Raw genomic sequence first — 26,221 nt, forward strand, 5'->3', positions numbered from 1 at the left:
TTGGCTAGATGGGAAGAACTGTCTCTCTAGCATGACTGTTTGAAATGGTTAATTGATGAGTTGAAAGCTACCGGTCAATGAATTGGTTTGTAGGTATCTATGTGAGAGTCAATTTACCCTTCCTATGACAACCCCATGTTAATTTCACCGATTGTTTTACCAATAAAACGGTCAGTCCTCTCCCTTTAGGACAAGTGAAACTACCGGTTCGCCGAACTGAAGAGTAATATATTTTAAAGAAATTTTTCATTCATATCATGCTATTATTTTTTCGATGTATCTCTCCATATATAAATCTTAAATTTTTAAATTTTTTATATCGAAGTGTTAACACCAAGTTCACCAAGTCCAATTGCATTTCGCACAACATTCCCAGTTTTGTAAAAGCTCGCTTCAATGCACTTTGGTTACTTTGGGTCCTTTCTCTGTTTGTAATTTTGTTCCGTTTTTTGTTTGACTTTATAGAAATGGCTTTGACAAGTCGTGTATGTCTAGTTGGTCGAGTTGCATGTTCTATTTGATGTGACATGCAAACATTATCAGACAATAAAGACCCTTCTGCAGTTTATAATCAAATCCTCCTTCTTCCTTCGTTTGGTATATGTTGTAAGTACACAGTTGCACTACAACTGAGTTTATGCTAATACCACAAACAGAAGTGATGTGTGAAAAGCCTTTCAAAACAAATTGGCTAAACAAAAATGTCATTTAACAATGATGGGAGAATATTGTATGGGGGAATTGATGAAGTATGAAATTTCCCATTCGATAAAATTTTGTTATTAAATATGAAATCCTATTTGTCGTTACACAATGGACGAATACTAAAAAAATATATTGACACTAAACTTTAGGAAACCTAATTTACACAATATTATGGACAAATTAAAAAAAAAATATTTAACAATTATTTACAATTTTTTTTCTTCATTCAATTTAGGAAAAGAACCTTTGAAATTTACATTCCTCTGTCTAAGTCGTGTGTCTTTGAAAAGGCAATTTCCTTAAAATGAGAGGTTGAAATAAATACTTCGAAATAAATAATCTTTAAATTAATAATTTTGGTATTGATTCCGAGTCGAAGATGCGGCTTCTTTTTAATGAAGGCATTGTATAGAGAGCTATCCTGGCTCTATAAAATTAAAATTAGGATACAAGTCTCATTTATCGAATTTCCATCCTCTTTATGCCATATAACAACAATTGTACACTGAAAAAAAGCATGCCCGGTTCCAAAGATTTCGTCTTTACCCCAATGATTTTGATATTGATTCCGAGTTAGAAAAACGGAGAATTCAAGAATATTTAAATTTCAAAATTCAGACTCACCATAAAGTACAAATTATGATGCTTCAAGTAAAAACGTCTTTAACCCTTTCGACCCCGAATTTTTATAGGTATCTTTAGGTATTTTTTTTTACTTTTAATCATGTTGAAGTCATTTAAGAAGCGTCTAGCCAAAATTTCGGGTCGCCACGCCCATTCGTTTAGGCGGTAGAGAATGTTGCCTGTGGGCAACTTTGGGCAATTGTGACTACAAACTATTTTGTTTTGTAATGATAGACGTATTACGTTTTATTGGATTTTTGTTAAGTTTTTTGTTATTTTACAGTAAATATATACTTAGATGCGCGCGTGAGTGGAATTTCAATCACGCTCAAACACATTCACGAAGAAATATTTGTACTCACGCATGCCATGTGGGTAGGAATTCACGGTCACGAAATGAAATGTCATACTCGCACACGCTCACACATGAACAATGTTTATGTCTCACGCTTTCGCACGATTCACGACAATTTTCGTAATTCACGTCAAATCTCGTAAGTCACGAATATTTTCGGAACACGACAATTTTCGTGGCTCAATAAAATTCTGGTAATTAACGAAATTTCTCGTGACTCACACTATTGAAATCTTAAGCGTGATTAAATATGTAGAGGTGATTAAAATCGGTGAGCTTGCATTTAATCGTGAACGTGAATTTGTTCGTGATTGTGACTTTTTGTGTCTGTTTTACCGTGAGTGCGAATTTTATCGTGAATATGAATTTTATTTTTAACGTGAATTTTATCTTGAGCGTGAGTTGGATCGTGAGCGGGGGTTGGATCGTGAAAGTAAATTTTTATCGGGAGCGTGATTTCGGAGAAAGTTTACTCACTCACAATCACGAACACAATTTGATTTTTACTCACGCTCACGCGCCACACATTTTTCTTTAATCCCGTTCACGCACATTCACGAGGTTTCGTTTAAATTTCATTCACGAGATTTCGTTTAAATTTCATTCACGGCTTCGGGTGACTCACAAAAATGTTTTGTTTTTTGTTTGTTTTTAACCCATGTCAATTTAACTGGTGGTGTAAAAAACCAACGTATTATAAAGCGTCAATATTCGTGCTAATCCACTAGTATGTTGCCACGAAGTGGCTTCCTCCCTTTTTACGATTCCTTCCAAATTCCCCACTGCACTGCAGATATGTTTTCCACATCATCACCGCATTTCTCGTCACTGGGACATCCCAAATGAAGTTGAAAATTTTTTCAAAATCATTGTTTTTCAAACCTTTTTTTCTCCAGATCTTATGTTCAAAAATATGTAATTTTACTACCACAATTGCCCAAAGTTACCCACAGGCAACTTTTCAATTTTAAAAATTTCCCATCTGTTGTTTTTTTGCAATTCTTAGATTTGACTTCCAGAAATATTTTATTTGACATGTACTACAATAGATTTAATAAAAACTTTCAACATTTTAGTAGTAATTTTTGAAAAAAGTCACATGTATAAAAACCTGTTTTTAAATTCGCAAATATTTTTTTCTTGAGGTACGTGCGTATTAATGAAAAATTTTTTGCTAATTGACAACCAAATTAGCTGATTTTTCATTCAACTTGAAGAAAACACTTGTAGCTTTCGATACTGTTACAGTTTTGTGAACAAAAACAAAAACAACGCTGACAGTGAGTCTCAAAACACAAAAAGTTGCCCACAGGCAACTTTAGGGTCGAAAGGGTTAACATAAAGTATTGAAAACATATCCAATTTTTAAACGATTTTTTCTTTCTTTACAAAATATCAACATATTTAAACACGATTTCATTAATTTTGAAGAATTTTTCAGAATTATTAAACACAAGTTGGCCTTAATCAACCAACATTTTTCATGTAAAGAATCCAGGGTTGGAAATTACAATTTTTAAGAAAGTACAAAAACGGTATCTTTTTGAGCGATAAAGTACTTTTCACGCAATTTCAACAAAAATTCCATTATAAGATTAGCTCCTTTAAGGGCGGTACTCTGTTTGTTGGTGCGAAAAAAGTTCCCCTCAATCATTGTTTCGCGTTGAAAAATGATAGTGTTGACAATATATTTTGAAGGAAAAAAAAAACATTTTGGAACTTTTTTGCGTTTATTTCATCAAAATGTTATTGACATCATCGCAAAATGTCACGGAATGACTACATATATATACGCAACTAGAGGTTCGATTTACACACACGTATACATAATAATTTATTTGAAAAAGAAGAAGAAGCAGAATAAGTTATTTTACAAATAACTTTGGAATTAAAAAATTTAATTTTACAATGCAATTTTTTACAATTACAATTACAATTTTATTTTTTGGAATATAGCAATTAATTCTTGTGATTCCATTCGTTGCTACCACGAACCTATACATGTTGGTTGAAGTGCTAATGCTACTTTTGCAATATCAATTGCTCCTTTTGTTTACATATTGTTTTTGTGTTTATTATCCCAATGCCCAGTACAAATGAAACGATTGTAAAATGTAATTCACCAAATAAAGTTTTTATTTTGTTAACATTTGTGTTTAAATTTAATTTTATATACATTATTTATATTCTACCATATAGTATCGAGCGGCTAGATGTTGGTTGCTAGTTTATTATGGAAATATAATTCCATGTTATACTTTGTTTTATCCATCGATCTGGTTACATTTTTAAATAATAATCCCATCCAATCTTTTTATTACATATTGACAAAAATCTGTTTAATAAATAAATTATTTCACAATTCACATTGCAAATGGCGCCATATTATGAAAATACTGACTGCGCGATTTACGTTAGTTTTTAACATTTTATTTTTCCGTGTGATCCGTGTGTGCGTTATAAACCCACAAAAATAGTTTTATTAAATACATTATTTCTTAATTCACATTGCAAATGGCTTTGAAACCATCAGAAATGTCACCAGCATTACTAAGGTGGGATAATCCACCGCTGAGAAACTTTTTGGTGTTCGGTCGAAGCAGGAATCGAACCCACGACCATGTGTATGCAGGCGGGCAAGCTAACCCTTGCACAACGGTCGCTCCCTCATTTTTTACTTTGAAATATCCGTTATAATTTGGATTATTTAACTGGCATTTGTTTCTACGCGAATAGCTTTATTAGTAAACCGCGAAAAGAGATTTAAAATTTGATAAATGAAATCTGTATCCAAATTTTAATGGTCCCCGATTTAAAGCCGGATAGGTCGCAAAAATCTTTATTTTAAAGAAGCCGCATCATTGGCTCGGAATCAATACCAAAATCAAAATCTTTAGATCAAACTAAACTTTTTTTGAGCGTATATATAACATATCTCTAGGTAAAATTGAATTTAAGCTTTGTTACATATTATTGCTATAAAAGTTAATTTTCGTTTTAGAGAATTATAGCAGAAATATGAATAAATTGATCCAATAATGTAAGATTGCAATGGTACACTAAAAAAAAGTATGCCCGGTTCCAAAGATTTTGTCATTACTTTAAAAATGTTGGTATTGATTCCGAGCCAGAGAAGCGGAGAATAAAAGTAAGGATAATTTTAAGACACAATTCTCTTTTAAATTTGGGATTTGTGTACTTGCTTCTAGGAAGTAAATTTTAATTTTTCCCTTTTTCAGCTTTTTTCTTCATATGCTATTAAAGTCCTTTAAAAATGAGTTACTGACAACTTTATTTTCCAAATTAAGACTCGACTTCCAGTAGAAATTATGCTATGTTTCATGCTATAAACGTCAGATGTTCAATTCGAAAAAAAAAACAAAGTACCACAAATGGAAAAAATTTCGCTAATTTTTCGCATTTTTTGGTTTTGTATGGAGTTTCTACGAGAAAACCGAACAGAGTACCGGCCTTTAGACTAAATTTTATTTGTCAACTCAATTTAAAATATTTTCTTTTTTAGTTTTGTATCTGCTTACAAAGGCTACCGTAGAATTGTAATCGCGGTTGCCACAGTTGGTAGAATTCTTCCAAAAATAGTAAAAATAAGAAATTTATAAATAAAAAATAAAAATAAATTTTTGACACAATTTTCAATTTTCTTTAACAAAATCTTCTATAGAAATAAAATTATGACGAAATTTGCTATAGAAATCAAATGTTTACAAAATTTCTAGAAAAATAAAATTTTAACAAAAATTTCTAGAGACATAAAATGTTGACAAAATTTTCCACAGAAATAAAATTTTGACAAAATTTTCTATAGAAATAAAAAGTTAAGCTACACTTGTACTTTAGTCAATGCATGGCTTTAAGCTGAGATCAAAAACAACAATAACGATTGAAGAGAAGCCAACAATAATAAACAAAACGAATGAAGATAGACGAAGCACGCTCAAAAACAAACCCAGCCAACTAAATACAAATCGATGATTTGAGTTTGGCAAAGGAAAAGAGATATGCTTGCAAATTTGTTGAGGCAGTAGCCGACTATTAAACCCTTTTTCGGACGGTTCAAGTGTATTTCACGTTGGGTTGAGTGAATTACCAGAATTTATTCTGATAATTGGTTGATAGTTTTGATGCAAGTAGAGGATGCTGATGAGGAATGTGGTAATTCCGAAACAGCTGTACATCCAACCATCTTGCAGTCTATAGGGCTTTGCCCAAATAAATTTGACAAGCATACTTTTCCTCTGTTGGTTAAGCTACACTTGTAGTTTAGTCAATGCATGGCTTTAAGCTGAGATCAAAAACAACAATAACGAAATAAAATTTTGACAAAATTTTCTATAGAAATAAAATTTTGATAAAATTTTAACAAAATTTTCTATAGAAATAAAATTTTGACAAAATTTTGTAAAAGACCATTAGTAAATAAGTATCGACTCAAAACTCTATACACAAAAGGTACTAAATCATTCTCGGGGGTACCACGGTACTGACCAAGGTCAAAAAGTGTTGAACAAAGTACTATAGTACTGCATTTTTCATCTCTGAAAGAAACCCATTTTTAAGTGGAATCACTTAATATAAGTACAAAATGACTTAAATGATTTTTTTATTTTTTATGAATTTTTTATTAATGCCGACAAATTTATTTTGCCTTATGAAAAACATATTTTGAAATTCATCGAAGAATTCAATACTGATAAAAATTAATAGAATGAAATTGAAATATGCATAAATATATAAAGCCGTGTACTTGGAATAAAGTACATCGAACAGATTCATTTTGGATAGAGGTTCATAATTTAAAAAATGCTTCAAATACTACACCCCCAAAAAAATCGCTTCTGTAACATATACCACAAACACATTTTGCTTCAAGCATATATATTTTCAGGATTGGTCCAAACAAAATATTGTTTGTATTGCTCAAACATATTGTGTTTCACCTTAGGGCATACACTGGTAGAAATAAATTTTAATGGAATTTTCTTTGTGTGGTTACTTCCATTATTTTACTTACAGCATACTCTCTAGGTCTCTCTTTCTAAACACATATATATTTATAAGCTATTTCTAAATTAATATATGTTTGCATCTAAGCATATTATATTTACAAACAGTTTATGTCCCAAACATTATATGTTCTAACATATTAACATATATGTCCCAAACATGTTATGTTGTGAACATTATATGCGTGCACTTAAAAATATTGTGTTAAAACATTTGAGTTCCAAACATATCATTTTTACACCCAAACACATGAAAAGACAGTGTTTCTCGTCCGTGTAGATATTTTAAGGTATCCCCATTATAAATAATTGTGGGGAGAACGTTTAGTGATATGAATTCTTTTTTAAATAAAAAAGAAATATAATACTTGAATTCACATCAAATATGGATTGAACTATTGAAATTGTGGCAATTTTTATTTTCAAATTTCCGATAAAATTTGTGTAAAAATTAACTCTAACGAAACATATAGAAGAGAATATAAAAACTTTATTATTCCCAGAGGATGAAGAACACAATAATATAACATTCTTCGATGAAACTATAATGGGAATTGGGGTGTTAGAAATTATAATATATTTTAGATGCTTTTTGTCACACACCAGATCATTCTCATCTACGAAAGTTTCTCAATTCTTGTTCGCACTTACGCACTCTCAAAAATAAACTTCAACTGTAATAAACGATTCAATGGAGAGTCACTAAATGTTCGTGAGTCATGAGAATTTTCATGAGTGTTAGTCTTTAAAAGTTTTTCGTGCGTGGGTGTGAGAAAAATATTACTCACGTTCACATCTCTACTACAATCTCACCCCAAAAGGATTGTTAATTATACGCACTGTTGTTCTATTCACTCATCCTCCATAGCAATTACAAATCGGAATGTGTATATGAATGTATTTGTAAAATTTGAAACACTATTACAGACACATCTACAACCATTCACTGAATTGTTTGATTATGTTTGTGCACTTGTGTACTTCACTTTTAATTTGAATGAGAATTTGATACCATTGTAGTGGGCTACTTTTGTTTGTTTTCTTCAAATATTATATTGAGAGATTTAATATGTACCGTTTGAAAATGGAAATCGCTACGACTCCGAATATTACGCACTTTCATTAACCTAAAGACGAGTGCATCGAAAACGTCTTTAAACACGAGAATCTAAAAGTTAACTGAAATACAAAAATAATTTCAAACAAAATTTTCCGTTTAATTATCGCTCAATAGGCTTGATAAACGTTAAGCAGCATTGGCGACGTCTGCACTTCATATTTTGCAGAAGAGAAAATTCAAAGAAGCTCCTACGTTAAACTTTTGTTGTTGTTGATAGTTTGAAATCCACGAAACAATCAAATTGCATGAAACTTATAATTATTCGTGTTAGATTAGTAGACCAGTAGAGTGCTGTGGCAGTGGAGGTATTGCAACTAGTGCCACACATAGTCATCTGCAGAAAATGTAGTACCATTACCATCATCCAAACCCAGTCATGCGTCCACTTAACGAGCCAGGCAGCCACCCATGGTTGGGTATGTTCGTGTGTGCCATATATTCTAGCCACACAAATGCACATTTTTGTGGCAGGGTGAGTAAACCAAATTCACTACTTACCCATATTTATGGTAGGACGTAGTACTAAATACTAGACAGCCTAACATTTCAAAGCCATTCACTTGCAAACTGGCTTCCACTTAATGCTCTTCACATGCCAAAGACCTCTATATTCTGCAAAACAATTAAAGAAATTTAATTTTCAAAGTCAAAACCATAATCGCAGAAGGAGTAGCATGTTTAGTCTATGCAATTCATTATGATGGAGAGACTCTTGGAGCAGTAGCAAATGCAGTTTTTTTTTTTTTTTTTTGGGGGGGGGGGTTAGTTAAAATTGCACAAAAACATCAAAACTAGATGTTGACTGAGAATTATTTGAAATGCTCATGAATTCTCCGGCAATGTCAAAAATGAAATTTTAAGATTATTTTTAATTACTATTTTCTGAATTCTGTGTCTCAAAAACGACTCAATATACTAGTAAAATCGTTTCAGTTTGTTTTTTTTGTTTTTTAAGGAAAAAACGGGGAAATGTTAGATTTAGATATAGCTCCCATATATAGCTTTCGCCCGATTTACACTCATATGACCACAGAGGCTAATTTTTTGCTCCGATTTAGTTGAAATTTTGCACAGGGAGTACTATTAGCATTGTAGCTATGCGTGCAAAATTTGGTTGAAATCGGTTCAGATTTAGATATAGCTCCAATATATAGCTTTCGGCCGATTTACACTCATATGACCACAGAGGCCAATTTTTAACTGCGATTTAGTTGAAATTTTGCACAGGGAGTAGAATTAGCATTATAGCTATGCGTGCCAAATTTGGTTGAAATCGGTTCAGATTTAGATATATCTCCCATATATAGCTTTCGCCCGATTTACACTCATATGACCACACAGGCCAATTTTTAACTCCGATGTAGTTGAAATTTTGCACAGGGAGTAGAATTAGCATTGTTGCTATGCGTGCCAAATTTGGTTGAAATCGGTTCAGATTTAGATATAGCTCCCATATATAGCTTTCGCCCGATTTACACTCATATGACCACAGAGGCCAATTTCTAACTCCGATTTAGTTGAAATTTTGCACAGGGAGTAGAACTAGCATTGTTGCTATGCGTCACAAATTTGGTTGAAATCAGTTCAGATTTAGATATAGCTCCCATATATATGTTTTTCTGATTTCGACAAAAATGGTCAAAATACCAACGTTTTCCTTGTAAAATCGCCACTGCTTAGTCGAAAAGTTGTAAAAATGACTCTAATTTTCCTAAACTTCTAATACATATATATCGAGCGATAAAATAAACTTTTTCGAAGTTTCCTTCAAATTGCTTCAGATTTAAACGTTTCCCATATTTTTTACTAACATTGTGTTCCACCCTAGTGCATTAGCCGACTTAAATTTTGAGTCTATAGATTTTGTAGAGTCTATCAAATTCTGTCCAGATCGAGTGATATTTAAATGTATGTATTTGGGACAAACCTTTATATATAGCACCCAACACAATTGACGGATGTGGTATGGTATCGAAAATTTAGATCTACAAAGTGGTGCAGGGTATAATATAGTCGGCACCGCCCGACTTTAGGCTTTCCTTACTTGTTTTAGTATATTTTTGAGTTTAAAGTAGAAATGTAATAAAAAACACAAGTAATACAGTTAAATTCAAGAAAATTTTTATTTTAATATATAAAAATATATATAGTTATTCAATTTATTCTAGAGCTTTTGTTAAAGTACTTTTTGAAACGTCGGGATACAATGCTCGGCAGTTGCTTACAACTTGCAGTACATATTGCTTTTGTTCTTCATCATTTGTCAGAAGGTCGTTGAAGTCAGTTATTAATTTAATACCACGCTTAGCCATATCATTTACTACTTTTAATGTTTTGATAATTTTTCAAACCATCTTGGAAGTTATTATTTTGAGGGCAGGTGTTTGGATTTTGTCTAAGAAAAACTATTTTTATATTAAATCGGTCAAAAAAATTAAACGTTTCTTTGGAAAGTAAATTAATTAATCCTCCATCAACCAACTCTTCTAACTTTTCTTTCCTAACTTTTGGATTTACAACTCTAGCTTGCTCTGTGCTACTGAGCAATTTATTAGCCATTAATAACTTTTCATCGTCAGTAATGGTGGGATCAAAGAACGACAATCCAACCAACTCTGTATTCAAATATCACAAATGATTCGAAAATTTAGTGAGTGATATTTTTGCGATGTCGTTGTCACAAAAACATATATATGGGAGCTAAGTCTAAATCTGAACCGATGTCAACCAAATTTGGCACGCATAGCTACAATGCTAATTCTACTCCCTGTGCAAAATTTCAACTAAATCGGAGTTAAAAATTGGCCTCTGTGGTCATATGAGTGTAAATCGGGCGAAAGCTATATATGGGAGATATATCTAAATCTGAACCGAGGTCAACCAAATTTGGCACACATAGCTACAATGCTAATTCTACTCCCTGCACTGAAAAAACAGTGAACCCACCAGGAAGAAATGTTTCGGTTAATTTTAGAAAATTTTGAATATTTGTAGAAAATTTTAACTAAACAGTATTACAAACGTTGGCATCACGCCGATGTCATCAAAATAAGTAAATATTTTTCGACAAATTCAAGAAAATTTATTAGATATAACTAAGTTTTTTCACTTGTTAAAGAAAATTTTGTAGTTTGAAGGAAAAACTTGGAGTTCAAAATTGCAAGAATGTCTTTAGTGATATACGAAGTTCATGATGGACGCATTTTTGGTAAAATTTACAAATTTAAAGAAATTCTGAACTATTTTGTAGAAGGTACGAATTTAGCTAATCATTATGCTTCATTTGAGTTTAGTTTTTTCCTCGGTTTTAGTTAATTTAACAAACGTAAACAAAAAATTATTAGATTAAAAGAAACTTTCTCCAAACATAATAATTCCATGAACTAAAATAAAGTTAAATTGGCTTTAGTGAAATAGAGAGTTCACTTTTTTTTGAGTGTGTGCAAAATTTCAACTAAATCGCAGTTAAAAATTGGCCTTTGTGGTCATATGAGTGTAAATCGGGCGAAAGCTATATATGGGAGATATATCTAAATCTGAACCGATTTCAACCAAATTTGGCGCGCATAGCTACAATGCTAATTCTACTCCCTGTGCAAAATTTCAACTAAATCGGAGTTAAAAATTGGCCTCTGTGGGCAAATGAGTGTAAATCGGGCGAAAGCTATATATGGGAGCTATATCTAAATCTGCACCGATTTGGCTGATATTTTGCAAGTTTTTCGAGACACATAAAATATTCGGATGTACGGAATTTGAGGAAGATCGGTTGATATACGCGCCAATTATGACCAGATCGGTGAAAAATATATATGGCAGCTATATCTAAATCTGAACCGATTTTTTCCAAAATCAATAGGGATCGTCTTTGAGCAGAAACAGGACCCTATACCAAATTTTAGGACAATCGGACTAAAACTGCGAGCTGTACTTTGCACACAAAAATACATCAACAGACAGAAAGACAGACGGACAGACAGACGGACATCGCTAAATCGACTCAGAATTTAATTCTAAGACAATCGGTATACTAAACGATGGATCTCAGACTTTTCCTTCTTGGCGTTACATACAAATGCACGAACTTATTATACCCTGTACCACAGTAGTGGTGAAGGGTATAAAGAATTCATATCACTAAACATTCTCCCCACAATTATTTATAATGGGGATAACTTAAAATATCTACACGGAAAAGACTGTTTTTCATATGTTTGGGTGTAAAAATTACCACAATATTTTTAAGTGCAAGCATATAATGCTTATAAGCTAGCATAACATTTTTGGAACATATATGTTAATATGTTAGAACATATTATGTTTGCGACATAAAACGTTTGTAAATATACTATGCTTGGATGCAAACATATATAAATTTAGAAATAGCCTATAAACATACATGTGTTTAGGAAGAGAAATCTAGAGAGTATGCTGCAAGTAAAAGAATGAAAGTAACCAATTGACCCCTATACACAAAAAAGAAATTCATTAATTTTTTTCTATCAGTGTTTGCCTAAGGTAAAACATAATATGTTAGAACAATACAAACAATATTTTGTTTGGACCAATCCTGAAAATATATATGCTTGTGTTTGGGGCATATGTTACAGAAGCGATTTTTTTTTTTTGTGGGCGTATAGATCAGACATTAAACTATTACAAAGCCGGACATCACATAAACAAGTAAATATTTTTCCAGAAAATTCCTCTCAAAATATTGATTCTAGACATCACATTACCATTACCAGCAATGCGATATGTAAAACAAAATTCCGTAAGGATGTTTTTAAAATGCATTGAAAACACACGTTAAAATCTGCTTTAATTTTGCAACTCGTTCTATGGGCTTTGTTTAAAGTTTCTTTAGAGAGATATATTTTCAAATGTTTAAACTGAACTTGTAAATAATTGGTGAGTATTGGATAAGCGTAAAACATATTTCGATATACAAAATCCACATTAGACACCAATGGAGCTAATGTGGCATTCATTGTCCATGTATTGGGGGGGATAGAACCATGTTTGCAATACGAAAAAGCTATAGGTCATGAAAATTATATTCCTAAATAATTTACTTCTTCGAATAAAATGTTGTTTTGGTTTTCTAACTATTATTAACAAAATCGAAAATAATGACTTTGCAATGTTTTTCATCCATATAATAATTACAACAAAACAGATGTAATTTGTTCCACAAACATTACATATTCAGCGCGTCCAGGGAATCCATCCAATTTTTCTCTATTTTCGATGGAATTCTTTAGGAAAAGTCGTACAAAATGCATGGATAGTTAAATGACTAAAGAAAATTAAATTAAAAATGTCGGTGCAGAAATCCACTTTAAAAATTCGCCGAATCATTACTAATAATTTTCCTTTCTATTTTCTTTTTCCATTTTTAGGAGACGTATCTGTTGAATACATTCACGGTTTACCACATCTCACAATACCACTTCCTAGCAGAAATGAAAAATGCAGATTCGCTCTAAAACCTGTCTCTCACCGCGTGGGTGATCTTATTGAGATGCTGAAAACAGAGGATCGCGGTATCGATCGTGCCACAATATTGAATAAATCTGGTGTTAGAATAGCATCGACATGTAACATAGAAAGTCTGATGGATGAGCCATTTTGGTAAGTGGAAAAATGTGATGCCGTAACGAATAAAACATAATATTTTAAAGCGAAGGAAAACTATTTTATTGAGAAACAATAATGTCACAATAAATAGTGATTTTTATCGTAAATAATCTCTTCTATCATTTCCATTATTATCTCACATATAAACCGATTCCCTGTTTTGACTTCCGGAACCACTCGTAGAGGCAATTTTCATCCGATCTGGTTAAAAACTGGTACACGATGGGAAATTGGTCAATATCGGTCAATAATTGTTTATTTATTATTTTATTATTGTTTTATCCGATCCGGTTGAATTTTGATACGTGATTTTATATATGCCATGAACAAGAAAAATTGGTCCACATATGTAGGTCCAGAATTACATATGTATACATATGTAACTCTCATGTAAACCGACTCCGAAAGATTTGGCTCCTGAAGGCTCATGGAGAAACTAATTTAATCCGATCCGTTCATATCGGTTCGTAATTATTTCTAGTATCCTCTATATAAAAAGATTAATTGCTACACTGAAAAAATATTGTCGTGAGGTCAAAGATTTCATGACCTTAAAATACGAATGCAAATTTTGCTTAGTATAGAAGACCCATTTCTCTAATATAAAGATTTTTTCCTTGTCCAAAAGTCGATAAACTTTTCAATGAAGTCGTATTGCCCTCATAATTAAGTGATTTGACTTGAAAATGGGTATCATAACATGAAAGAAAAAAAAATTGGGATAAGGTCAACTTGACTTTAATAATTCAGAAAAATTCTTTAAAATTAATGAAATTGTCTTTAAATTTGTTGTCTTTTTGCATCTTGGTTACAAAGCAAAAAATCGTTCAAAAATAGGACATGGTTTTCAACACTTTATTTTAAAGACGTTATTTACTTGAAACATAGCACAATTTCTACTTGAAGTCGAGTCTGAATTTGGAAAATAAAGTTGTCGTTAACTCGTTTTTAAAGGACTTTGATAGCATATGAAGAAAAAAAGCTGAAAAAACGAAAAATTAAAATTTGCTTCCTAGAAGCAAGTACGCAAAACCCAAATTTAAAAGTGAATTGCGTCTTAAAAATGTCCTTACTTGTATTCTTTGCTTCTTTGGCTCGGAATCAATACCATAATTGTTAAAGTAAAGACAAAATCTTTGGAACCGGGCATGCTTTTTTTTCAGTGTATAGAGTCTTTCGGCGTTGTATACATCTTTTTGTTTGTTATGTGGGGAAGAAATCTGAAATTTTTATGATAACGTTTGACATGAAAATCATTTATATAGACACACTGTTTCGATTTCCTGTATATGTGCTCAGAAACAAATATTGTCGTGAGGCCAAAGATTTCATGTTCTTTAAATGCGAATCCGAATTTTGCTTAGCATAGAAGACGCATTTCTCTGATATAAAGTTTTTTCCTTGTCCAAAAGTCGATAAACTTTTAAATGAAGTCCTTATAGTTAAGTGATTCGACTTAAAACTGGGTATCCTAAAATTAAAGAAAACTTTGTTTGACTTGAGTTTAATAATTCTGAAAAACTCTTCACAATTAATGAAATCGTCTTTAAATTAATTGACTTTTTACATCTTGAGTACAAAGTAAAAACGTGTTTAAAAATAGGAGATTTTTGTCAACACTTTTAAAGACTTTTTTACTTGAAATAAAGCATAATTTCTTAAGTTATCACTAACATGATTCTATATATGCTTTCATGAAGAAAAAAGCTTAAAAAACGAATAAATTAAACTTTGTTTTCTAGAATCAAATACTCGTACGCAAAACTTAAAAGAGAATTGTGTTTTAAATGTATCCTTACTTAAATTCTCTGAATCATTACCAAAATCAATAGTGTAGAGACAAAATCTTTGGAACCGGGCATGCTTTTTTTAGTGCGCACCACACTGACCGAACTGTTCACAAGAAAAATTTCATTCACAAGAATCAAAGTACTTTACCTGCTTTCTCTCTTTCATATACATACAATCGACTCCTTCACAGATAAAGATTCGATTCAATTACGAAATTAAATATCCAATTAACTTTTTAATTGAAATTGATTCAACAACGAAAATGATAATATAAATCACAGAATTCATTTGATATAAAAGTTATATTTGAATAGAAAACTAATTGGTTCTTCGGCAATTTCAATTAACCCTTTTAATTTGTCACATAAAAATTTTTATTGATTTTGGTCGCAAACTTCAATTGGTTTTTTAATGGAGGCAATTAATTATTAATTGCATTATTCTTTATTTATATTTCGTTTACCTTTTTCGTGTATATGTATTCTCTTGTGAAAAAAGTTCATTGGTTTTTACTTCTCAATTAATTTACCTGAGGGCGAACATCGGAGGTGTTTCGAAATATTGAAGACATTTGAATAAACATTTGTAATTTTTACTCACAAAAAACAACATAATCTTTTTGAAATCCCATCACCTCGAGCCAAACTAAACATAAATAATTATCTTGTAATTGTTTCTATTATATTTTTGATTGGAAATATCATTATTTAAATAAATTGTTAATTGGAATAGTTAATATTTAAATTGAAAATGAAAAAATCTTCAACTATGGACTTTATTTTTTAGTTTGGTTTCTATCGCAGATTTGACAAAATTTGATCAAATATACGCGTCTTCGTATATATTTAGGTGCTTTAGAGTTTGGTGGAAAAACCGAACATAGCTCCAATCTTAATATAAAGGATTTTACAGCCTAAATTTTTGAATCCACAAATGTCACAATATTAAAGACAAATTTGTTTAAAACAATGAATGTTTTATCAAAAGAAAGTTTATAATCTTTGATTTATTTTTTGTTTATTAAATTTTGGACATGATTCTTTGAAATGTTTGCCTTTCCAATTAGGTCTCAATTCTCCTTAAAGAAAAGAAAAACATTTTTGATTTAAAACAAGTATATACAGTAGTAAGTTCGGCCGGGCCGAATCTTAAATATACACCAACAAGAATCAAATATAATAGTAAACTCAAAAGCAGTGGCGAGCAAGTTACTTTGTCTTATTAAAAATATTAAAAATTTAATTTGCCTGAGGACGGACAACGATGGTGTTCGAAATATTGGAAAGAATTAAAAATAAAACACTATAAACAACTAATATTTTATTTTGTTTTATTACAACATGACCTCAAGCCTACAAATAGTTATACTAAAAGGTCAACCATACAACAACTACAAGTATAATAGTTTCCTTTGAAAAGTCTTCGTCGTAGCGGGTTACTTAATAATATATAGAATTTCAGGGGGTTTTATGACAAGTATTATCCCAAGCGGATCAGTTCAACCACTACGCTTCCCGAAGATACATTTAAAAAGTCTACCTATGAAGACTAGATCAGATTCTGGATTTATAAGACATATTTTTGTTTGACTTTTAGAGGAATCATAATCATCTCGTCCAAGTGTGCAAGAAAATTATTAAATAATGTCTGAAACTAAAATCTGTAGATTTTTAGGTGGTAAAAATTATTTAAATGATTACGAGAAGTAAAATCTAGAAATTTTACATTCAGTTTCAATCAATTTTCCTGATCAGTGCGCCTTCTATACCCTCAAGAATTGAAATCGGTCTATATGGAGGTTCTAGAATCTAGACCCCAAATCGGAGGGCCTGTTTATAAGGGGGCTATATCAAAACCTGTACCGATACACAATATATTCAGCACATCTATTTATAGTCTTAAAAAAACCTCCAGATTTTCAATTTCAAGCAAATTTATACAGCTTATCGCAAACGCTTGTTTATGAAAGAAAAAATATATTTAAGGTTAGGTAGCAGCCGATGTATCAGGCTCACTTAGACTATTCAGTCCATTGTGATACCACATTGGTGAACTTCTCTTTTATCACTGAGTGCTGCCTGATTCCATGTTAAGTTCAATGGCAAGGAACCACCTTTTTATAGCCGAGTCCGAACGTCGTTCCACATTGCAGTGAACCCACTTAGAGAAGCTTTGAAACCCTCAGAAATGTCACCAGCATTACTGAGGTGGGATAATCCACCGCTGAAAAACTCTTGGTGTTTGGTCGAAGTAGGAATCGAACCCACGATATTTATGGTAAAGTCACAGTAATGAGTTTTTCGCAAAAAGTAAAGTCAAATCTGTCGACATACCTGTGAACAGATTACAAATTAACATTAAATATCACTGCATGGACTGCCTGTAACACTTTGCTTGGGAACAAAAACTTTGACGATGTGTTAGGCACGTGTTACGCGGTTGTTAAATGTAGTATACAGTCATTTAGTTTAAGGATATTTTTATCAAATTGTACCAAAAATTGATCAAATTACCTATAGTGCATTGGTCTTAAAACTTAAAACCTTTCTTGCTTTCTTTTGTATTGAATAAATGTATCTTTTGTTATCTATTATATATTACTATCTATCTCTTTCCTCTTTCCAGGATACACATCAATGACCTGAAATACAAAGTTGTACCACCACCACGGGAAAAAATACAACTGGAAGATCTTAAAAAATTAGGAGATGTTAAAGCCTTAGTAGCACAGGTATGTCATTACAAATTTAATCCAATTGCCTTCTCTGGAAAATCATGACAATTTCTGATTGCAGTTATATGAAGCCTTACATGTAGGAGAATATCACATAGAAAAGGAACAAGAATTGAATGTAAAACTGGAAGATTTAAAATATCAATTAGCACCTTTGGAAAGGGTAAGTTTATAATTGAACACCTCTCATTTTGTACATGTATGTATTTCTGTCCATCCATGCTCACGGATTCTATTGTCGTTTTTGTATTAGGCATTATAATTGAAATTAAAAAGACGACTTTTACAAAACAAAGTCGACGTTCTAATACGACAAAAGTTGCATTTTCGACTGTTTTAAAATTGGGAAAAGGCGGAAATTCGACATTTGACGTTATCACTTTCGATTGGGTTTTTGAGTTGTCAGTATCTCAGATTCCCTTTGCATTCAAACTCGACTTTTCGATGTGTCCGTTAAAAGTCAATAAGTCGATTTTGGTAATTATGAAATGTCGATTTTAACAGACATCAAAGCTGGAGTGGTCGATTTGACTCGATTTTTCAAAAAAAAAATCCAATAACATAGGCCTTTTTATACCCACCAGCATAGAATGGTGATGGCGGTATACGTTTGTCATTCCGTTTGTAACACACTGAAATATCGATGTCCGACTATATAAAGTATATATATTCTTGATCAGGGAGAAATTCTAAGACGATATAATCCAGTCCGTCGGTCTGTCTATCTGTTGTAATCACGTCACAGTATTCAATAATGAAGCTATCGTGCTGAAATTTTGCACAAACTCGTCTTTTGTCTGCAGGTCAAGTTCGTAGATGGACTATATCGGTCCAGGTTTTGATATATAAACCGGCCTCCCGATTTGGGATCTTGAAAGTATTTTATTTATTACTATCTAGAAGTATTTTAGGACCATAAACATGTTTGCCGAAAATGGCGTGTATCGGTCCATGTTTTGATATAGCCACCCATATAGACCGATCTCCCGATTTTATTTCTTGGGCTTCTAGAAACCGTAGTTTTTATCCAATTTGCTTTAAATTAGAAATCTAGAGGTATTTTAGGACCATAAAGAAATGTGCCGACAATGGTGATTATCGGTCTATGTTTTGGTATGGCCCCCATATAGACCGATCTCCCGATGGTACTTCTTGAGCTTTAGAATCCGTAGTTTTTATCCAATTTGCCTGAAATTGGAAATCTAGGACCATAAAGAGGTGTGCCGAAGATGGTGATTATCGGCCCATGGTTTTGTATAGCAATCATATAGACCGATCTACCGATTTTACTTCTTGGGCTTCTAGAATCCGTAGTTTTTATCCAATTTGCAAAAAATGGCAATCAAGGGGTATTTTAGAACCACAAAAAAGTGTACCGAAAATGTAACGTGTATCGGTCTATGTTTTGAGATAGCCCCCATATAGATTAATCTCTCGATTTTATTTCTTGGACATCTAGAAACCGTAGTTTTTATCCAATTTGCCTGAAATTGAAAATCTGGAGGTTTTTTAGGACTATAAATAGGTGTGCTGAATATATTGTGTATCGGTACAGGTTTTGATACAGCCCCTTATAAACCGGCCCTCCGATTTGGTGTCTAGATTCTAGAACCTCCTTATAGACCGATTTCACTTCTTGAGGGTATAAAAGCGCACTGATCATGAAAATAGCTTGGAACTGAATGTTAAATTTCCAGATTTTACTTCTCGTAATCATTTGAAAAATAGGGGGTACAAATCTACAGATTTTTGATTCAGACATTATTCAATAATTATCTTGCACACTTACATGAGATGATTATGATTCCTCTAAAACTCAAACATAAATGGTTCTAATAAATCCAGAATCTGATGTAGTCTTCATAGGAAGAATTTTTAAATGTATCTTCGGGAAGTGTACTGGTTGAACTGATCTGCTTGGGATAATATTTGTCATAAAACCCCCTGAAATTCTATATATTATTAAGTAACCCGCTACGACGAAGACTTTTCAAAGGAAACTATTATATTTGATTTATGGTGGTGGGTATTTAAGATTCGACCCGACCGAACTTCTTACTGCTGTATATACTTGTTTAACATTGCGACATTCAAAAGACCTATATCAAGTTAAAATCATGATACAATTATTTATAAGGTACCCTCTCTAGAACAAAAAATAGCAACAAAAACATAAAAGCAGCTCATCATAAGGTCAAACTAAATGTCAGTAAAAAGTAAATAAAGAAATACAAAAATGTTTGTTTTGATTTTGTGTTTCTCATGAGAAATGTTTCTTATTGATATGGAAATACATTGTGAGTGAAAAATATTCAACTGCGTGCAAGATTTTGGGAATTTCTGTATCCAGTGATGCCCACTGTTTGGTGCATGTACTCGCCCAGTGACGCTGTTGTTAAACTAACTCCCTCCAATTTTGATCGGCTTGTGGTTCAAGATGATTCCATTTGGGTTGTTGAATTCTATGCAAACTGGTGTGGCCATTGTCAGAGTCTAGCCTCAGAATACAAAAAATTGGCCAAAGCTTTGTAGGTTGTCATCAAAGTAGGAGTTGTGGATGCTGATGAACACAAATATTTGGGTGGTCAATATGGTGTACGTGGTTTCCCTACAATCAAGATATTTGGTGCTAATAAACGCTCGTCCACGGACTACAATGGACAAATGGTGGCAGCAGTGCTGGGTAAGCACTAGTGATTCTTTCAGTAATACCGGTAATCAAAAAGTTACTACTTGCAGTATTACCTGGGATTTAAAAATAATAACATACCTGTGTAGGCAAAAAGTGAGTCTTTGTATTAATACCGATAATCAAAATCATATCTTGAGGTCTGGGTTCGGCTCTACAGTGGGCACCGTTAATAAAGGGTGGTTAAAATTTCAAAGGCCGATGTTGATTTTGAATAAAACACAAACTATTTAGGAAATTATTGTAAGTTTATTATGATATATTGGTATTACTCAATTATGTATGGAACAAAATATCGACCAAATGGGCGCCGCGACCTCGGTGGCACACTTTCATCCGATGGTCCAAATTTTCGATGACGCTGAGGCATAAAGGAGGTTCTATGCCGTTAATGTGCCGAATTATCTCATCCTTTAGCTCTTGAATTGTTGCTGGCTTATCGACGTACACCTTTTCTTTCAAATAACCCAAAAGAAAAAAGTCCAACGGTGTCAAATCACATGATCTTGGCGGCCAATTGACATCGCTATTACGTAAGATGACAGGGCCATTGAATTCGTTGCGCAAAAGAGCCATTGTTTCGTTAGCTGTGTGGCAAGTGGCACCGTCCTGCTGAAACCACATCCATATCTTCCAATTCGGGTCATAAAAAGTTCGTTATCATCTCACGATAGCGAACACCATTCACAGTAACTGCCTGACCGGACTCATTTTGGAAAAAATACGGCCCGATGATGCCGCCAGCCCATAAACCGCACCAAACAGTCACTCTTTGTGGGTGCATTGGTTTTTCGACAATCACTCTTGGATTCTCATTCGCCCAAATGCGGCAATTCTGTTTATTGACGAATCCACTGAGGTGAAAATGTGCCTCATCACTGAAGATGATTTTCTTCGAAAATTGATCATCCACTGTTGCCATTTCTATGAACCATTTAACACGTTGTTGGATTGTGTATCTCTCCATGGTTCAAATTGAGTAAGTCTGAAATAGAGAAATGTCAAATAAAATTCGGAAAAAAACTTGGCGTTTAGGTGTGGTTCACATTCAATATCGGCCCGTACAATTTAACCACCCTTTAGTAGCGATAAGTAATGCCAAATTACATTTCAGGAAAAAAAGTGCCAATAAAATATACCTTTGTTTTCTAAAGTTGTATAGTACATAATTTATATTACAAAATAACATCATTGAATAGATCCATGTCGTGGAGCGTGGTATAGTGTGTTGGATTACAAAACAACAGGGCTGAGTTCGCACTTTTTGGGTATCTTTATGGTAAATATATTATTTTTGGAGAGCTGGTATGCTTGCGAAGAAGTACTTATTTTTCGACTGCTGGTATGCTTGCACGGAAGTACTTTCCTCCAATGTCATGCCCGTGTAAAAGTATTACTACTGATATATGTACGAGGAAATTGTTACCAATTTGGCGCAATCATACTTGTACTCATACCTGGTAATAGGAGTTTTTCCTGGGTGGTATCTTCTCTGGTGGAGATAGTGGCAAAGATGACGTCATTGAATTGACAGACGATAATTTTGATAAATTGGTTTTGCAATCTGAGGACGATTGGTTGGTTGAAATTTTCGCCCCTTGGTGCGGTCATTGTAAAAATATGGCCCCTGAATGGGTTACAGCAGCTACAGAACTAAATGGTATAGTTAAACTGGGTGCCTTAGATGCTACGGTACATCAAAGTAAGGCTGCTGAATATGGTGTAAGAGGCTATCCCACAATTAAATACTTCCCCGCTGGCAAGAAGAGCTTATCCGATGCCCAAGAGTACGATGGTGGACGCACATCCTCTGATATTGTCACTTGGGCATTAGACAAACATGTGGCAAATGTACCCACCCCAGAATTGGTAGAGATGATCGATTTGATGATGATTTGATTTGATGATGCCTGTGAAGGAAACCATTGTGCGGTATGTCTGTTTTACCTCATTTTTACCACTTGACTGTGATGCAAAATGCCTCAATAAATTCTTGTCCACTCTACGCAGTTATGTATTCCAATTGCTTAATGTTAACACATTTGGACAAATTCAGTGCCTTACTGCAGATTCTGCGGCTTATTGTTCTATCACAACTTTTGAATAAATAAATGCGACCATAAATAATAATTATATTGGTTTATTGTTAGCATAATATGAGTATACATTATAAATTAATTTTTAGTAATTTTTTATTTTTTAATAATCTTTGTTTCGGTTTTAGGATTTTTAATCTTTCGTTGAGACGTCTTAGTCGAAAGTGCATGCGACACTTAAAGAAAAATTTCACTTTCTCAGATAGGTCCAAACCATCCTCCATTAGCTCCACCACAGTCTTCTCTCATACATGTAAGGTCAAATGGAATTTCCTTCGCGTTAGAGCCCTGCTCGTCAAATGGATGTTCGTTCTCAATTGGGTAGATCCCATCACTGTATCTGTCTCTTCGTAGTTAGTTCCACGCACATCTTTGGAATCATTAAGTATGGTCAATGAATTTCGCCCAACACAAACATTATTATTGTTTTCGTCGATAGAACTCCAAATTACTTACTCTTTCGTTGAAATACTGTCCACTATGAATGGCTCTGCCGTTGCGTAGAACTAACTGTCTCTTCGTAGTTAGTTCTACGCACATCTTTGGAATCATTAAGTATGGTCAATGAATTTCCCCCAACACAAACATTATTATTGTTTTCGTCGATAGAACTCCAAATTACTTACTCTTTCGTTGAAATACTGTCCACTATGAATGGCTCTGCCGTTGGCAGAAGCAAAAAATGATTGGCGCGTTTAATAATGTTTTCAGGCAAAAAGTGGTTCCATAGATAAAATCATTTCTTTTTAATCCTTTTGACAAATTGCCTTCCAATTATACTTCCGTCGATCGTGTATGGGAATAGAAAAAATCGACCATTTTCACCATTTACCCGCTTGTTACACAGACAACATTTTCGCATTTTCCGTTGCATATATGTTTTTTTTAAATTTTAGACGTTAATTACAACAACATAATTTAAAAATGCCAACAATATTTTTTGACATTTTGATGAGCCGTTCAAAGTCACCTGATGAAATAAGGCTACCTTATAAATAATTGTATAATGGTTAAAATTAGGTTTCCTTAGACGAATTGATCATATCCATCTGTCTGTACACTTGGATGATTTGTTTGAGACAATAATCTGGTACAAAAAATATTTTGAGGAACTTGGATCGCGGGCGTTCGCTATATCCAGACACGACTGTATTTAGATATTCTTGTTTATGGCCCAATACAAATTTTAGTATATACATCCGCTGATCGGTAATTCTGGCCGGGATACTCACAACTTTAGACTAAATTTTAAATTATATTAAATTTTCCGACCGCCAGGACTCCTTCATTTATAAAATTTTAATGAAACCCCCCTATCCGCAATAAATTTTAAATTTTCCATTTTAATTTGTTTAGCAAAAATCAGAGTTAAGTGCTCAAGCTGAAAGGAAAACAAATATAATGACATGGGTTGGCCTTGGCCTAATGTCAGTGCAGTTTGGCATATTGGCACGGCTTACGTGGTGGGAATACTCTTGGGACATTATGGAACCTGTCACCTATTTTGTAACCTATGGTACGGCTATGGCCATGTACGCTTACTACTGCATAACAAAAACGGTGAGTTGAACTATATATTTTGAGTATACTATTGAGCAAGTAATTTAATGTTTGATTAAAATTTCTACAGGAGTACAATATACCGGAAGTGAAAGACCGCCATTACCTCTTAACTTTATATAAACGTGCCAAAAAGAGGAATTTCGATGTTGAAACTTACAATTCATTGAGACGTCAAATAGCTGAAATTGAATATGATCTGCGTCGCTTACGTGATCCGCTGAATTTGCAACTGCCACCTCATGTCGATCGTTCACAAGAGAAACCACCTCTAACACCAGGCCAACATGCGAGCGTTAGTAGCCCAAGCAACATAAGCAGTTCAACGGTGGTCAAGAAATCTGGATTTAAAATCCCCTTTCTTGACTCGAAAAATTAAATCTGCTTAGACTTGGCAAAATAATTCACTACATCCCCCCTCCCCACCAGCATCACATGCATCGTATTGAATAAAAAATATCCTGGAAGACTTTTCAATTTAGTTCATGTATTCACAATATATCTATAGTTCCCTTAACCTTACCTCATTTTAAATGCTGTGCTTTTTTGACTGTACTTGAATTAATTTAAGAATTATTTACACGATACATGATGGAGAGGAAGCCCCATTAATTGTACAGAATTCATACCAATTGCATTATCCTTTGACTCCAATTGTGATTGATTGGCGGGGAATTTGAAGGAAATGTAAAATTTAAGCCTTAACCTTTTAAGAAGATGAAACAAATCTTGTCCAAAACTTGTTCGTTCGTTTATTGTTGTATATTTTTGTGCCTCATGTTTGAAAAAAAAAATTGAAAAAAATATTGAAACATTTTTGTATAAATATTAACACACCTACAGACAGACAAACCGAAAAAATACAAACAGCGTCTGACGTATCATATGTTTTAAAAGTTGAATAAATAGTATTCTTTTATTGTTATTATAATTTATTTAGCCATTTATTTTTTTGCTTATTTATTTTAATTTATTTCTTTAAGTTGCAAACACAAAATGTTCATTTTAAAATCGGACAATTTATGAAAATGGGTAAGGTTTCTATGTAGACCAATTATCAAGTTTTTCTATTGCTTTAATCAATCAAGTTTGTTCTCTTTAGTTGATACTGCTTATTTAAGATTGAGTTTAGTTTGTGTACTTCATTAGTTTTTATGGCATTTATTTAAAATTAACAGAGATCACAATGCAAAAAATTTAGACAATTTTTTTTCAATCCTACTAAAAAACTGTAAAGTCTGCTTTGACATTTCAAAAATGAATAAACTATGTTTGTATTTTAATTGTGCATTTTTTATTTCAATTATTATTTACAAATGCGGCTACATTCTTGTTTTTCCCTCAAATAGTTTTCACTTTTCGTATTCCCTTAATCTCAGATGATTTCGTGTTTTGTTTTGCAACTCAGCTGTTTGGAATATATATAGAAGCAGCTACAAATGGAAATGGATAAAACTCAGGACCACCAAAGGACTAATCCCAGATGTGTATGGACCAGTACCAGTTCTGGTCGAAACGTATGGAAGGGATCGGTCACTTTATTATTTTGGTTTGTCATTGACGGGATAAATGTACACCTTAGAACACGACTTGAGCTTATCATCCGATCCGCTTAAAATTGTGTGATTCCATCCGTCCGGCTGCCGGTGCGCCCGTATTTTAAAATCACGCTTTCTTCCGAACGAAACAACCTATTGACTTGAAACTTGGTAGTTACTATTGATGTAGTTCGGGTAGTGTTGCAAAAGTGCCACAGCGGACCACTTTTAAATATAGCCCCTATATAAACCGACCCCCAAATTTCATTCGATCCTGTTGAAAATTGGTACGTGATGTCAGTATATGCTCTTCATAATTATACAAAGCCCCCATAAAAACCAGTC

The 26,221-nt window shown here is 33.0% G+C and overlaps 2 protein-coding genes and 1 pseudogene across 7 annotated transcripts in view; 2 read left to right on the plus strand and 1 right to left on the minus strand.

The window, feature by feature from the left end:
• The window catches only part of jv (javelin), a 257,363-nt gene extending 249,500 nt beyond the window's left edge, over positions 1 to 7,863 (minus strand). The window contains exon 1 of the mRNA XM_075307496.1: positions 7,784 to 7,863. The gene's annotated coding sequence lies outside the window, so the exon portion shown is untranslated. The remainder of the gene's footprint in view (positions 1 to 7,783) is intronic.
• Positions 1 to 25,621, plus strand: part of MCU (mitochondrial calcium uniporter) — a 474,060-nt gene extending 448,439 nt beyond the window's left edge. For all 6 annotated transcript variants that reach the window (XM_075307500.1, XM_075307501.1, XM_075307498.1 and 3 more), the window contains 5 exons: positions 13,231 to 13,462; positions 17,885 to 17,990; positions 18,055 to 18,156; positions 24,135 to 24,338; positions 24,409 to 25,621. In XM_075307500.1, the coding sequence (XP_075163615.1) occupies positions 13,231 to 13,462; positions 17,885 to 17,990; positions 18,055 to 18,156; positions 24,135 to 24,338; positions 24,409 to 24,717 (953 nt within the window). In that variant the 3' untranslated portion in view covers positions 24,718 to 25,621. The remainder of the gene's footprint in view (positions 1 to 13,230; positions 13,463 to 17,884; positions 17,991 to 18,054; positions 18,157 to 24,134; positions 24,339 to 24,408) is intronic.
• Positions 20,650 to 22,789, plus strand: LOC142233304 (protein disulfide-isomerase A6 homolog; annotated as a pseudogene).
• Positions 25,622 to 26,221: the final 600 nt, after the last annotated feature.

Source organism: Haematobia irritans, chromosome 4 (assembly GCF_050003625.1).
Source record: "Haematobia irritans isolate KBUSLIRL chromosome 4, ASM5000362v1, whole genome shotgun sequence".
NCBI classification, from domain to species: domain Eukaryota; kingdom Metazoa; phylum Arthropoda; class Insecta; order Diptera; family Muscidae; genus Haematobia; species Haematobia irritans.